The sequence below is a fragment of the Rana temporaria genome, chromosome 10 (assembly GCF_905171775.1).
Source record: "Rana temporaria chromosome 10, aRanTem1.1, whole genome shotgun sequence".
NCBI lineage: Eukaryota > Metazoa > Chordata > Amphibia > Anura > Ranidae > Rana > Rana temporaria.
In genome coordinates, this window is record NC_053498.1 from 92,976,852 (window position 1) to 92,992,002 (window position 15,151).

Sequence of the window (15,151 nt, forward strand, 5' to 3'; positions counted from 1 at the left end):
TTTGGAAAAACAAAAAAACGTTTCGCTGGGGGAAACACAATCATGAACTGAGGTGCACGGGGAGGGGCGGGGTTTTTAAACCTCTTTTTGATTGTGTTTCCTGTCAGGTGGAGCCAGTCTACTCTCAAGGTGCCGTCCTGGAAGACGACTCGAGAAAATGACATTTATCCTGCAAGGCTAATTAAAAACACCTGAACATATTCAAAAAAATACAGGGATCTGGTCACACTATATGGTCATATAGTGCTAAGCCCATTTACTGCGACAAAGTTCCCTCGAATTAGTGGGTCCTAACCTGTTAATAGAATGAAAGAACCTAATGGCTCAACCTTGGGAGATAAACTCCTATCACATTATTGGCCTTTAGACAGGTATCTGCACCCCCCCCCCAAAAAAAAAAGGTGTCAAATGTGACACCGGAGGAGGGGAGGTTTCCGATGAGCGGAAGTTCCACTTTAGGGTGGAGATCCGCTTTAACTGGTAATTGTGCAGTCATGCAACACTGTACACAAACAAAAATTCTAGAACTTTTTTCACACAAATAGAACTTACTTTTGGTGATATTTTATCACCACTGGTTATACTTTAAAGCGGGAGTTCAACCAATTCCTTTTTTTTTCCCTTAGCTTCCTGCCCGTTTTGTCTAGGGGAATTGGCTATTTGTTTTAAAATATGATCCGTACTTACCGTTTTCGAGATGCATCTTCTCCGTCGCTTCCGGGTATGGGTCTTCGGGAGCGGGCGTTCCTTCTTGATTGACAGTCTTCCGAGAGGCTTCCGACGGTCGCATCCATCGCGTCACTCGTAGCCGAAAGAAGCCGAACGTCGGTGCGGCTCTATACTGCGCCTGCGCACCGACGTTCGGCTTCTTTCGGAAAATCGTGACGCGATGGATGCGACCGTCGGAAGCCTCTCTAAAGACTGTCAATCAAGAAGGAACGCCCATTCCCGCAGCCCATACCCGGAAGCGACGGAGAAGATGCATCTCGAAAACAGGTAAGTACGGCTCATATTGTAAAACAAATAGCAGATTCCCCTAGACAAAACGAGCATGAATCTAAGGCTAAAAAGTGCCCTCTAAGGGTGAACCCCCGCTTTAACATAAAAACAGATCCACATCATACCTGTAATTCATTCCAGCCGGGATTCTAGTTTTTAAATTAAAGGGGTGTTCCAGCCTTTTTTTAAGTTTATTAAAAGTCAGCAGCTACAAAAAGTGTAGCTGCTGGCTTTTAATAAACAGACACTTACCTGCTCCACGGTTCCAGCGACGCGCCGGCCGGGGCTCCGCTCCTCGCCCCCCCTTGCTGGCCGGCGTCTTCATTCCTAGTGTGGGCACCCGGCAGTGACAGCTTTCGGCTTCACGGCCGGGCACCCACTGCGCATGCGCGAGCGGCGCTGTCCGATTGGACAGGCGCGCGCCTACAAGGAGGGGCTGCAATAAGGCGATTAAGCTAATCGCCTTACCAGCCCCTTGGCAGAAGGAGGAAGTGGGACAGGAATTCCCACTTCTCCTAAAGCCCCCACCCCCCCCCCCCCCCAAAAAATACATGCCAAATGTGGCATGTAAGGGGGCAAGGGGTGGGTTAAGCGGAAGTTCCATTTTTAGGTGGAACTCCGCTTTAAGAAACAAGGATTGGTGATAAAGCTTCATCGTTTTCCCCCATGATAACCCCTACAGAAGTGAATTTCCCTTCCCAGGGGGAGATTTCCTCTCACTACCTGTTGTCTCCCTCCATTAGAAGTATGAGTCGTATGGAAGATGAATGTTTGGAACCCGGGGACCACCTGTAATGACACTGGCTGGGAAGGAATTAAACTTTAGGGAGATTAAGGGGTTAAATGTGTGCTGCTTTTAGATATATGTGTTTCCTATCTCTGCTTTGCACACATAAAATATATATATAAATGTATAATATCTCTACAAGTCCCTGAACACCGCTTTATATCATGTGATTTCCGGCTCCTCCAGTCTGAGTGAAGAATCCCCGAAGGACACGCTGTGAGGTATTCTCAGACCGTGTCAGGCGGGAGCCCGCCGTCTCCTTGCACTGACATTGCACAGCACACATCTATCTCCTCCTCCACATATAACCGCCAGTAACCCCGCCACGTGACCCGCTTCTCCCGCCTTCTATTACCATCAGCTGATCACCTGTACGGAGGTGTGGCAGCAGGGCTCCCCGTGATTGGCTGGCCTCGCCGCCCTTGTATTGGTGTCGTCTAACAGTGGGTGGGTGTGGAGTCGCTATCTGATTGGACGGTTATGAGAACGTGGTCTGGGGAGTGAGACACGTGGCTGGCTCATTGTTTTTATTGTTGGTTGCGGGGGAACCAGAATAGTGTGACACCGGAACCAACCACACTTCGGGGAACCAAAACAGTGTGACACCGGTGTGCTATGGCTTCTGCTTTCCGTATAAAGAAATGTCTGGGCCTGTGGACAGCACAATGAGCCCATCATACACATGAGTTGTCAGAATACAGTGATGGAGGGTCCATATAGATACACACAGGAGGTCACTTATATACACAATCACATACATACAGGCGCTGCTCCTGTGTTCTCCCATACTCATCATGGGCTCCAATGATACACAATGTACTGGCCTGTGTATTGTAGGTGTGTATGTGGCACTATACAGGCGAATGGGGGAGTAGAAGGCGGTACTCTCATCTGATAAATGCCTAGTGTGCATATCAATGGCCTCCAGCAGTCCCCAGTATGAGGGTCTGGATGTATATGAATGCAGGGAGTAGCTCTGGAATCCCCAGTATACATAGCTGGGATGTGTGCACAATGCAGGGAATTGTATGTAGATCTGTGTCCTGATTGGAGATTTCCATGTGAATAGAGAGCCTGGGGACATGGGGCACCATGCTATGGACGAGGGGCTGCTTCCCTGTCTACAGAAAACCATCCATAGCAACTATTGCTTGCCTAACAATCTTACATTTTAATAATCTTCAAGTCATTGAACAAGCATGCATCAAGTGAGGTCAGAACCCCTGATTTGCATGCTTCTATGTTAATGACTAAAATGTATAATAAGCATGAGAGTCAGATAACATGGATTTACATGGGAGGTCAGGTTAGCAACCACAGTCATTATTCCCATGTGTCCTTTCACAGGGTAGCTACAGGGAATCAGCAGTATGTAGAACAATCCAAGTGACCAGTTCTATAGGAATAGCAGTGTATGATATTGGAGGTATAGTAAAATGATATTGGAGATGTAGTAGTGTATGGTAGAATGTGATATTGGAGGTATAGTAATATGATATTGGAGGTAGGGTAGATACACCCTACGTATAGTGGTATATGATATTGGGGGTATAGTAGTATATGATATTGGAGGTATAGTAGTATATGCTATTGGACATATAGTAGTATATATTGGAGGTATAGTAATGTATGCTATTGGAGGTATAGTGTTTTAGGATATTGGAGGTATAGTAATGTATGGTATTGGACGTATGGTATTGGAGGTATAGTAATGTATGGTATTGGAGGTATAGTAGTGTATGGTATTGGAGGTATAGTAGTGTATGGTATTGGAGGTATAGTAATGTATGGTATTGGAGGTATAGTAGTGTATGGTATTGGAGGTATAGTGGTGTATGGTATTGGAGGTATAGTGGTGTATGGTATTGGAGGTATAGTAGTGTATGGTATTGGAGGTATAGTAGTGTATGGTATTGGAGGTATAGTGGTGTATGGTATTGGAGGTATAGTAGTGTATGGTATTGGAGGTATAGTGGTGTATGGTATTGGAGGTATAGTGGTGTATGGTATTGGAGGTATAGTGGTGTATGGTATTGGAGGTATAGTGGTGTATGGTATTGGAGGTATAGTAATGTATGGTATTGGAGGTATAGTAATGTATGGTATTGGAGGTATAGTAGTGTATGGTATTGGAGGTATAGTGGTGTATGGTATTGGAGGTATAGTAGTGTATGGTATTGGAGGTATAGTAGTGTATGGTATTGGAGGTATAGTGGTGTATGGTATTGGAGGTATAGTAGTGTATGGTATTGGAGGTATAGTGGTGTATGGTATTGGAGGTATAGTAGTGTATGGTATTGGAGGTATAGTAGTGTATGGTATTGGAGGTATAGTGGTATATGGTATTGGAGGTATAGTGGTGTATGATATTGGAGGTATAGTAATGTATAGTATTGGAGGTATAGTGGTATATGATATTGGAGGTATAGTAGTGTATGGTATTGAAGGTATAGTAGTGTATCATATTGGAGGTAGTGTAGTATATGGCATTGGAGTTATAGTAACAGATGATATATAATAATGATATTATAGGTAGAGTTGTGTCAGATATTGGAGATATAGTAGTATATGATGTTGGAGGTATTGAGGTGTATGATATTGGAGGTTTAGTAGTATAGCATATTGGAGGTAAGGTAGTGTATGATATGGGAGGTGTAGTAGTGTATGATATTGGAGGTAAGGTAGTGTCTGGTATTAGAGGTAAGTATCTCTCACTATATAGAGAGTATGTGGCTGTAGAAGTCCAGTAGTATAGGTGTGTGTATGAACCGTGTAGGTTGGGTGTAGCAGTGAGTAGTGCTATGCTGTATCTCCTCAGGCTCTGTGTGATGAGGGGGGTGTGAGGAGGAGATGTCGGTAGACTTGTATGGTTGGGTCGCTCAGGCTCCGCCCGCTCTCTCTCACTCTCTCCTCTCTCAGGCGGGTAGGAACCTTCAGAGCGGCGGAACTAGAAGTCATTCGGAGGGTACACATTGAGCATGGCAGCCGGGGCGACTTTATCCGGGATGAGGGTGAGTGTCCGGACCCGGGAAGGAGGATGTAGAGGGAGGAAGGAATTCATCACCACACACTGCTATCTGTGTGTGTGTCTTCCTCTTTATCTATGGATGTATACAGCTCTATTTATGTGTGTCTTCTCCTCTCTATGTATGTATACATCTCTATTTATGTGTGTGTCTTCTCCTCTCTATGTATGTATACATCTCTATTTATTTATGTGTGTGTATCTTCTCCTCTCTCTATGGATGTATACATCTCTATTTATGTGTGTGTGTGTCTTCCTCTTTATCTATGGATGTATACATCTCTATTTATGTGTGTCTTCTCCTCTCTATGTATTATCTATAGATCTCTCCCTATGTTATGGGTCCATGGATTGCTCCCTATGCATGGATCTCTCCCTATGTTATGGGTCCAGGGATTGCTCCCTATGTATGGATCTCTCCCTATGTTATGGATCCATGGATTGCTCCCTATGCATGGATCTCTCCCTATGTTATGGGTCCATGGATTGCTCCCTATGCATGGATCTCTCCCTATGTTATGGGTCCATGGATTGCTCCCTATGCATGGATCTCTCCCTATGTTATGGGTCCATGGATTGCTCCCTATGCATGGATCTCTCCCTATGTTATGGATCCAGGGATTGCTCCCTATGTATGGATCTCTCCCTATGTTATGGATCCATGGATTGCTCCCTATGTATGGATCTCTCCCTATGTATATATGAACCTCACTTCCTCTCCCTGTCTTCTTTTGTAAACTTAAAGGGACAGACCACCCTGGAATGGTCGGAGTTCAGGTAGATTCCTCCAGGTTGGAGGACCCAGGTTTATCTCTATCACCAGCTCTCTATATTGGGGTTTTCAGATCCTGAATGTTGTGCCAATGACAAGGTGTCCTGGCTGTGCTTGTGGGAAGGGTCATGTATTCTATGCTGTGTAGAATGCAGCAGGAGGAGTGAGACTGCATGGCTGGGTCTGGGATGTAGAATAGGGTGCTCTGCCTTCCAGGGACAGTCTCTGGTGGTGGAGATACAAGTGATCGTGTTGTAGGACATGTCTCTATGGCTGGGGTGAGGAAAGGTGAGACACTCTGTCAGTATTTTATGGCAGTCTGATGGCCCTCATTCCTCACCTGTGACCACTAAATGGGGACACAGCGGTGACCCCTGTCAGAGGTCCTAACCCCTGTCCAGCTGACAAGAGTTGGGCTCTGACTAATGACAGCTGTACACACTTTGATCATTTTTTTTTTTATCTCCAATCGATTTCTACTGATAGAATTGCATGTCAAATATAGATCAATTATTTCTATCGGTTGTATACGGGGAAGTGGATTTAGATTGCTAGTAAGGATACAATTGATCAGATCTGTCCCCCCCCCCAATGTCCTCTCATATCCTGATTGATCGGTATATAATCATATTCATAAACACAATATCTGATATTGTTGATCAGTTGGTAATGTTTTACCCCGGCCAGTCTTCTCACTCACACACAATTTAAACCAATCAGAACGGGAGTTATAGCCATCTATTTGTTTGCCAATCCAATGGATTTGGTTGAATCGCCCTGCCAATCAGATAATAAAATCAAAGTGTGTACAAAGTGTACAAAATTAGTGAATAATATGTGAAGCTGCCCCTTTAAAAGTGAATAAATCACCTAAAATCAAATTAGTGTCACAGGAGAGTGCTGGTTAGGTATGCTTATTACACAGACTGCTGGTTGGTTCAGTACATTTTACTTTATTAATAGTGTATATTATACTCCCCCGACACCACTTTATATGTGCACATCACATCCAGAAAAAAACTCTAAATCCGGGCATACATGGATTGAAATTCAGCAGGGAATGGCCAAAATTCGATCCATCCATAGATCGACGTGGGTACAACCAGCCTATTTTAACATTCGATTACTGCTGGCAGCTATAGCCACTAGCAGTAATCATTGTGTTCTGCCGGCCAGGATGGCTCCTGGTGCAACCCCCCCCCCTGCCGGCAGAACACATTAGCCCTGCAGGAGGTATTCCCCAAGTCAAGCGATTTTTCTTTCACCTGTGGACAATCAAGTCAAATCTGTCTAACAGATCTCAAAGGAGCACAAGTGTGATGAGATAATTGCCCTGTAGTCCATTGTTGACTTCCTCCAGCTCCATATCAGGAGGTCTATACCTCTGTGCACACCTGGGGTCGGAATAAAACCATGCAAGAGCCTGTACATTATATCCGCAACAGCAATTGGTGTAATTGTTTCATAGTTGGTAAGGTCGCTCTGCAGGCTTCAATACAATTATATGCACATTTTTTATTTTATGGATGTAGGTACATATATTATATTTCTGGTGGTCTATGTCTTAAAACTTGTTTTCACAGGCTATAGCAGTGATGGCAAACCTTGGCACCCCAGATGTTTTGGAACTACATTTCCCATGATGCTATGCACTGTGCAGTGGAGGTGAGCATCATGGGAAATGTAGTTTCAAAACACCTGGGCTGCCAAGGTTCACCATCACTGGGCTATAGCTTAAAGCGGTATTAAATCCAAGGGAGATTTTTATTTTTTTTGCATACCTTTTAAGGCAAAGGGCATAATGAGCTAGTATGCACCTTGGAACGAGGCGTGGGGAACTTACCTGGTCCACGCCGAGGGAGATGTCACCTTGCCTCGGCATGTCTTCTGGGTATCTCCACTCCAGCGCTGTGAGTGGCTGGAGCGGCGATGTTGTCACTCCCACGCATGCGCGCGTGAGACTTCTTTCCGGCAAGGTCCGGCGGCTGTAGGGCCTTTAGCCGAGGAACCCCCCCTATGCATGCGCCGCTGCAGCCAGCGGCTCATTCCGAGGGGAATATCTCCTAAACCGTACAGGTTTAGGAGATATACTTTTTACCTACAGGTAAGCCTTATTATAGGCTTACTTGTAGGTAAAAGTGGTAGTAAAGAGTTTACTACCTCTTTAACCCAGGGGTCCTCAAACTACGGCCCTCCAGCTGTTGTGGAACTACACACCCGATGAGGCATTATAAAACACTGACATTCACAGACATGACTAGGCATGATGAAAATTGTAGTTCCTGAACAACTGGAGGGCCGTAGTTTGAAGACCCCTGGCTTAACCCCTACCCAAACCAACATAGTCAGTATGTCTAATTATCAATGTACATTCTACTACATTGTAACAGTTGTAGACAGATTATTGGTCAGACTGTAGTTCCGCCCCCAAAAATGGAACTTCCGCTTTTTCGGAATCCTCCCCCCCTCCGGTGTCACATTTGGCACCTTTCAGGGGGGAGGGGGAGCAGATACCTGTCTAATCCAGGTATTTACTCCCACTTCCGGGTATAGATAGCCTCGGTATCTGCGGATATCTACGCCATGTCCGGCCAGAAGACAGCAGGGACCGGTGGGATCGCGCAGCGCGACTCGCGCATGTGCAGAAGGGAACCAGGCTGCATGGCTTCACTTCCTGATTCCTTTACCGAAGATGGTGGTGCCTCCACCCGAGAGCCGAGAGACAGATTGGCATTGGGTGCCAATATCGCGGGCGCCCAGGACAGGTAAGTGTCCATATTGTAAAAGTCAGCAGCTGCAAAGTTCGGCGGAACTCTGCTTTAACAGAAATGCTTTAAAAGTGTATTTCTAGTAGTATTTCACCAATTTATGTTTGTTTCGTGCCTCCATTCACATAACATACTTTTTTCTAATTGCCGCTTACATTTGACTTGCACTTTCCTGAAAACTGAAGTTTTCCTCTGCTGTGTGAAAGGGGCTGGGGAGGTAATGTTTACCCTAACTACACCTGTCTGTACTGTGCTGGCAGATCTTATGATCATTTGTCAACTGGATTTGAATATGGCCTGCCCTAACAAGGGGTTAAGGCCGGGATCCTCAAACTACGACCCTCCAGCTGTTGTAGAACTACACATCCCATGAGGCATTGTAATACACTGACATTCACAGACATGACTAGGCATGATGGGAATTGTAGTTCCTGAACAAGTGGAGGGCCGTAGTTTGAAGACTCATAGGTTAAGGCGACCATACATATATTGAATGTCGGTTGGTTAAGCAGGGACCAGGTGAATTTTGATCAATGTATGGGCAGGCTGGTTGTACAGAAGTTGATCTACCGACTGACCTCTATACAACCAGATCAGTGTATTCTGATGGTAGGGAAGGCTCCCCGTGCCCTTCCCCCTGCTGGCAGAATACAATAGCGGAGCGGTAGGGATTTCCCCAATAACTGATTGTGTTTGATGGGGGAATCAAGTGATCTTCTTTCCTTCAATACATGGAGGAAAGAAAGAAAATTGCATCCTCTATGGGCTGCTGAACTGATGATTTCACTCCTCTCTTATCTTTTCTCTGTGAACACACCACAGATGATATACATTCCAGTGTAAAACTTCAGGCCACACTACCTGTCATTGTTATAAATCAAAGCTTGTCATTGTACACAGCGAGAGACTTCCCCAAGGTCACCCTCTGAAGAGTCAGGTGATGTCCCAGCTTTCAGACAACAATGTATAGTGCTCATTGTCATGGCACTACATACTACTAACATACAACACATGCAGATGGACTCTTAAAGCGGATTTAACGTGGAACTAAACTCGCCTATCTTTTACAGTCAAGGAATGTGCCATCTTGGCCTGTGCCCTCTTTGGTGCTGCACATGTGACCAGCGATGACACCAACCATTTGAGGGCTTGAAAGTTTGAGTGAGAGCTGATATAAGCACACAGGCAACCTCGGCAGTCATCACTAGACATGTGCATTCGTTTTCGTTAGAATGCATTTTCGTCCGAAAATCTGTTTTTTTCGTGCAAGAAACGAAAACCGAAAGATCCGACATAAAAAATGCTTTATTTTCGTTTTCGTTGCGGTAAAAATTTGATATAGGGAAAAGATTCGACATCATAGAGAAAAGATTCGACACTATAGAAAAAATAGATTCGACATTATAGAGAATAGATTTCGATTTATGAGAAAATAAGATTCGACATTATAGAGAATAGATTCGACATTATTACTAGTTATACAACATTAGAATTCTTGTAGGCGGAATATTCGAACAGAAATGTACGATTCGGCGTAAAGATTTGACGTTCCGTCGAATATTTTTTTGACCATTAGGAACAAACAAAAATTCGACGTTCCGGCGAATATTCTTTTGACCATTTGACAGAAACCAAGTATTATTTGATTTTAGGACGAAAGCTATTCCCCAACGAAAAACGAAATAAATCAAAACGATTTTCGGGAGTAACTAAATAATCTTATTTTCCAAACTAAAACGAAAAAACAAAACAAAATATTCCAGTCTGCACATGTCTAGTCATCACTAGAGGCGTGCCTTAAATGTGAGGGTCATACACACTATCATGGCATGTTAATGCGCATTGTGTAATTTGTCAATGTGAGTTGTATCCAGGCAGCTCATTCAAAATGAATTGGTTGCCATCACACCAAAAGGCAAAAAAATGGTGCATTCACTATGCCCGGCACTGTGCGGCGTAGCTGTGTGTTGCACTGCACATCTGTGGACAAGGCGGTTTGGGGGTGCGTTTCGGAAAGAATGGGACCAGTGCACATGCTGTGTGCTGCCATGTATTGTGTGAATGGACCCTGTTTTGGAAAACCGTTAAATTGGCGAGTTTACTATTTTCATGCTTTGAGATTATTTCTAAAAAATATCCTGCCCCATGCTTTTTCAAAACTTTTTTGAATCATCAGCCACCCTGTGTGAACAGAACACTCAGAGGTAGAGAAGGATTGGCGATCATGTGACAGTGGTCACATGATCGGACGCCGGTCCCACCAGATACCCATCTTTCCCCAGAATTTGGGCGCTCCCAGCATAGAAACATCGGCTCATATGTTAAGTGTATGGGTAGGGCTGGGGGAAAAAAATCGATTTGATATAAAAATTGAATTGGTAGGTCAAATCGATTCATATTTTCAGAAAAACTTTTTTTATTTATTTTTATTTATTTTTTTCCCCCAGGACCGGCGCTAAGAATCCTTTTATTACCGGGTGCAGACCCTCACAAATGACCCTCCTGTGTCCCTCCTGTCTTGATAGCCTCTCCGGGGTGTGCAGGGGAAAAGTCAATCCGCCGCGATCCTGGGAAAAGACCGCAAGGCTGGCCGTCGCAGACTAGGCCGAAGCCTCGCCTAAATAATAATGCCCGCAGCTCTTCAGGACCGGCGCGGTGTTCATCAAGTTTTTTATAAAAATATTGCAGATTTTTTTAGGGGAAAGAATCGCCCAGCTCTACGTATGGGTGTTAATGCCCACCCTTTTGCCACTGCACACATGTGCTGGGTGGTTGTAAAGGGGTCACACCCCCCCCACCCCAATACATACACAAGCATGGGCGTAAAATGAAGGATGGATGGCCGCACTCCAAACCAAACAGGTTGTCTTTATTTAAACGAACAGCAAAACATACCAGATCACAGCAACAGAAACAGGAGGATAACCGACGTTTCGCACTGACTTAGTGCTTATTCATGGCTAACATAATAAGCACTAAGTCAGTGCGAAACGTCGGTTATCCTCCTGTTTCTGTTGCTGTGATCTGGTATGTTTTGCTGTTCGTTTAAATAAAGACAACCTGTTTGGTTTGGAGTGCGGCCATCCATCCTTCATTTTACGCCCATGCTTGCCTAGTGCACTGCCAGCACCCTTGGAATCCTACACCTGTGTATGACCCTATAGCAGACCCACCTTGAGCGGTGATTTTCCTTCCAATACATACACAATTGTCAACGTTTCCACAGTGATAACATCTTATTCATACTCCATGAGCAATAACCTTAAAAGGTTTTTATAATAAATTCACAACACCACCTGACTAGTGGAGATCGCTCAAGCTTGTCATTGGCCATGGATGGGGCGACATGCAAAGCTGGTTTTTCCAGTTCTGAAATCAAGGCTCGCTGGCTGCTTTACCAACGTAGGGACAATACAAAGCTGAAAGAACTCAAGCCCTTAGAACTTCTCTACTCTTTAATATTTTAAACATATATGTTTTATTACTAGAGCTTATAGTAGACAACATGGCAGTCACCGTAGTGAGGATACAGAGGTTACCAGAGCCGATCTGCCCTATACACTCACTATGCAAGCTGCGTAGGGCCCCACAAATTACTCAAGGCCCCGCTTCCCCCTCGTGGGTGCAGGGGCGGCACTGGTGGAATGGGAGTCCTCCCAGCATTCGTGGAGGGGAAGAGAGAGAGATAGAGCCGCCCGGATGTTTAGAGCGCAGGGAACACAGCGATAACCGTTTTCACTTCATTTGCCGTTTTCCCCGCCGCTTGCTGTCAGATACAGCCCCTCCTCCTGGTCCCGGGACTTTTAAAGACAGATCACCCATCCAATCCTGGTGATAGGGCTGTATATGATGTTGAGCGGCAGGAGCACTGCAATTGAAATTAAAGCTGTTATCGCTGTGTTCCCTGCACTGCAAACTGATCATCTGGGTGGCTCTTCTGTTCCTCTCCTTTCCTCCCCTGCACAGGTAGGTTGAATGGTGGGCACTAGGCTGCATTTGGTGGGCACTGGGTACAGGGCTGCATTGGTGGGCACAAGGCTGCATTTGGTGTGCACTGGGCACAAGGCTGCATTTGGTGTGCACTGGGCACAAGGCTAATACTCACGGCATTACGGGTCAGGTAGAGGGCACCTTAGCAGAATTTTGCTTAGGGCCCCAGGGAGGTCAGGATCGGCACTGGGGGTTACAGATCACAATGTAACACTGAGCACATAGGAAACAAACCGTGCATGGCCAGCAGTGGGCGATCTGTCATGACAAAATAAAGGCTGCTGCTGAAATTAAAATGCCCCTTTCCTGGCTGTCATGCTGATCCTCTAGCTTTAGTATTTCGTGAGCTACTAACCCAGAACCAGCATTCTGAAAAGGACTTTACTGATCTGCATGCTTGGTCCCGGGCAGCTAAAAGCTCATCTTTTGATGGAGGTCCGCAGTGGCAGCCACCGTATTTCTCTGAGTACAGGTTTTCTTAAAGTGAAATTTCGCACACTCTGGACCATTTCACACCACATCAAACATCAAAATAGCATGGTTATATGGATTCCAATAGTACCATTCGAACCAGCGCAGTGCGTTCTAATGCTTTTCACTTCCAGAAAAAAGTAAAACATGCTGTTTTTTTCCTGCACAGAACTTTACTGGAAAAAACTAAAAAGCATCAAAAAAGCAGTAGGAAAAGAAAGAATGCATTCAAAAAGTCACTGGAATGCATTAAAAAAAACGCATTAAAAACGCACATGCAGAATTCTGGAGGACATTTTGTGGCGTGAACAGGCCCTCCGTCAACATTGACGATTCTTAATCCTCATTAATAAATAGATAGGAAAGTACTGTATATCATATTTATACTTGTTTTAAACTTTTTACATTTCTGCATTTACTTCCTGGTTTTCAGGCCTAGGCAAATGATGTCATACATCTCATGAGTCTTCAGGAGCAGCTGAACACACCCTCCTGCTTGCATGCCTAAGGCACCTTTCACACTGGGGCGGGAGGAGCGGTGGCGGTAAAGCACCGCTATTTTTAGCGGCACTTTACCGTTAGAATTGCGGCGGTATTCGGCTGCTAGTGGTGTGGTTTTACCCCCCACTAGCGGCCGAAAAAGGGTCAATAGCGGCCCGCGGTTCTCCTCTGCTTTGTTTTTGATTATTTAAAGTGAGTTAAATAGCGTGTTTGGTTTGTGATGCTCAGATGCAGTGTAGTTTCACTTTAAATGTTGGAGAAGTAAGCTAATTCCATATTGGATAATTGTGCTTTAAAATAAGATGTGTGACACAAGTGACATTCATTTTTTTTTATTGGGTATTTGGAGGACAATTTCCAGACATGTACAGTATTTGTAATTTCTGCATCTTATTTAGTTGCTAGGAGTAAAGAGTCATATATAAATAATTTTTATAAATGCTCTTATCAGCTCTATGCTGGAGCACAGGTTGTGTCATGTCCCTCAGAGTTCTTGCCAGCTTTGTCACTCTGTTCATTCTACTCATGCTGGAGGCAAAACTGGAGACTAGTGCAAAGAAAGAAGAGGTGTTGTCCAAACCATTCATCCAGATTGCAGCCCTTTACTGCTGTTAAAGCAGCGCGTTTCCGCCGCTAGCGGGGCACTTTTTACCCCCTCTAGCGGGTAAAAAAAGGGGTTAATAGCTCCTGTGTTGCGACGCTGCACAAGCACTGCCCATTAATTTCAATGGGCAGGGCGTTTTGGGAATGGTGTATACAGCGCTTCTGCACCGCCCCAAAGATGCTGCTTGAAGGACTTTTTGAGGAATGGAAAGAACGAGGATTAGGCCGGCCATACATGGGATGCAGGAAAGAAATTTGCTAGATTTCCCCCCATTAACACAGTCTTGATGTGGGAATCCCTCCCCCGGCAGGGGAAGACAGCGATTATCGCTAGCAGCTATAGCAGCCACTTGCAATAATCACAAGTAAATCTGGCAGGCTGGTTGTACCCAAGGTGATCAATCAATCAACTTGGTACATTCAGCCTGCCCATTAACCGTTCGGTTCCTTCTTAATCCCGCCTAAGGCTGCTGATTATTAGACTTCAGTCGAGCAGGAACAGCCATAGATGGATTAAAATTCATCTGTCCCCTCCTGAATTAGCAGAATTTCGATCCATCTATGGCCAACTAGAAATGAGATGAGGACTTGATGGGGGAAACCTGACAAGGAGTCACCTGGAGACACCGGGAGGTTCGGCACATAGAGGGGGGCTGAGAGAGAGATCACTGTTGATCAATCCCCTGGGATCTTTAGTACCTAATATGCTTTCTAGGGTTACACCAATACTGTTTTTATTTTTTTTATCAGCAAGTACATGTATCAATATTTGTACTTAAAGCGGAGCTCCACCCAAAAGTGGAAGCTCCGCTTGTTTGCTTCCCCCCCTCTGCTGCCACATTTGGCACCTTTCAGGGGGAGCAGGTACCTGTTTTTGACAGGTACCCATCCCCACTAGTGGGTGACCTTGTCCCCCAAAAGTTCAGCCCGCCTCCTTGCCATTCACAAAGTGCAGTAGGGAACCGACTGTTCACTGCCAGTTACCCAACAAGGAATGGCGGCCGCAGCACCTGAGAGCCGATTGAAAAATCAGCTGGGGTGCCAACATCGCGGGATCCCTGGACAGGTAAGTGTCCTAAAATTGAAAGTCAGCAGCTACTCGCCGATACCTGAAACTGATACCTTTTGTGGTGCGATTTGAGTTATACAAAAGGAATGCGCTCAAATCGCACTGCAAAGAATTGCATGTGAATCTAACAGGTAACATGCTTCAGACTGTGGGCTGGAGGCCTACA

General features: G+C 45.1%; 1 protein-coding gene across 2 annotated transcripts in view; it reads left to right on the plus strand.

Annotated features, from left to right (window-relative positions):
- Positions 1-4,668: 4,668 nt before the first annotated feature.
- Positions 4,669-15,151, plus strand: part of LOC120915315 (branched-chain-amino-acid aminotransferase, cytosolic-like) — a 65,672-nt gene continuing 55,189 nt past the window's right edge. The window contains exon 1 of one of the 2 annotated variants that reach the window (XM_040325698.1): positions 4,669-4,797. In XM_040325698.1, coding sequence (XP_040181632.1) covers positions 4,765-4,797 — 33 coding nt within the window. In that variant the 5' untranslated portion in view covers positions 4,669-4,764. Of the gene's footprint in view, positions 4,798-12,185; positions 12,318-15,151 lie in introns of those variants that run through there. The other variant, XM_040325697.1, reaches the window with a different exon arrangement.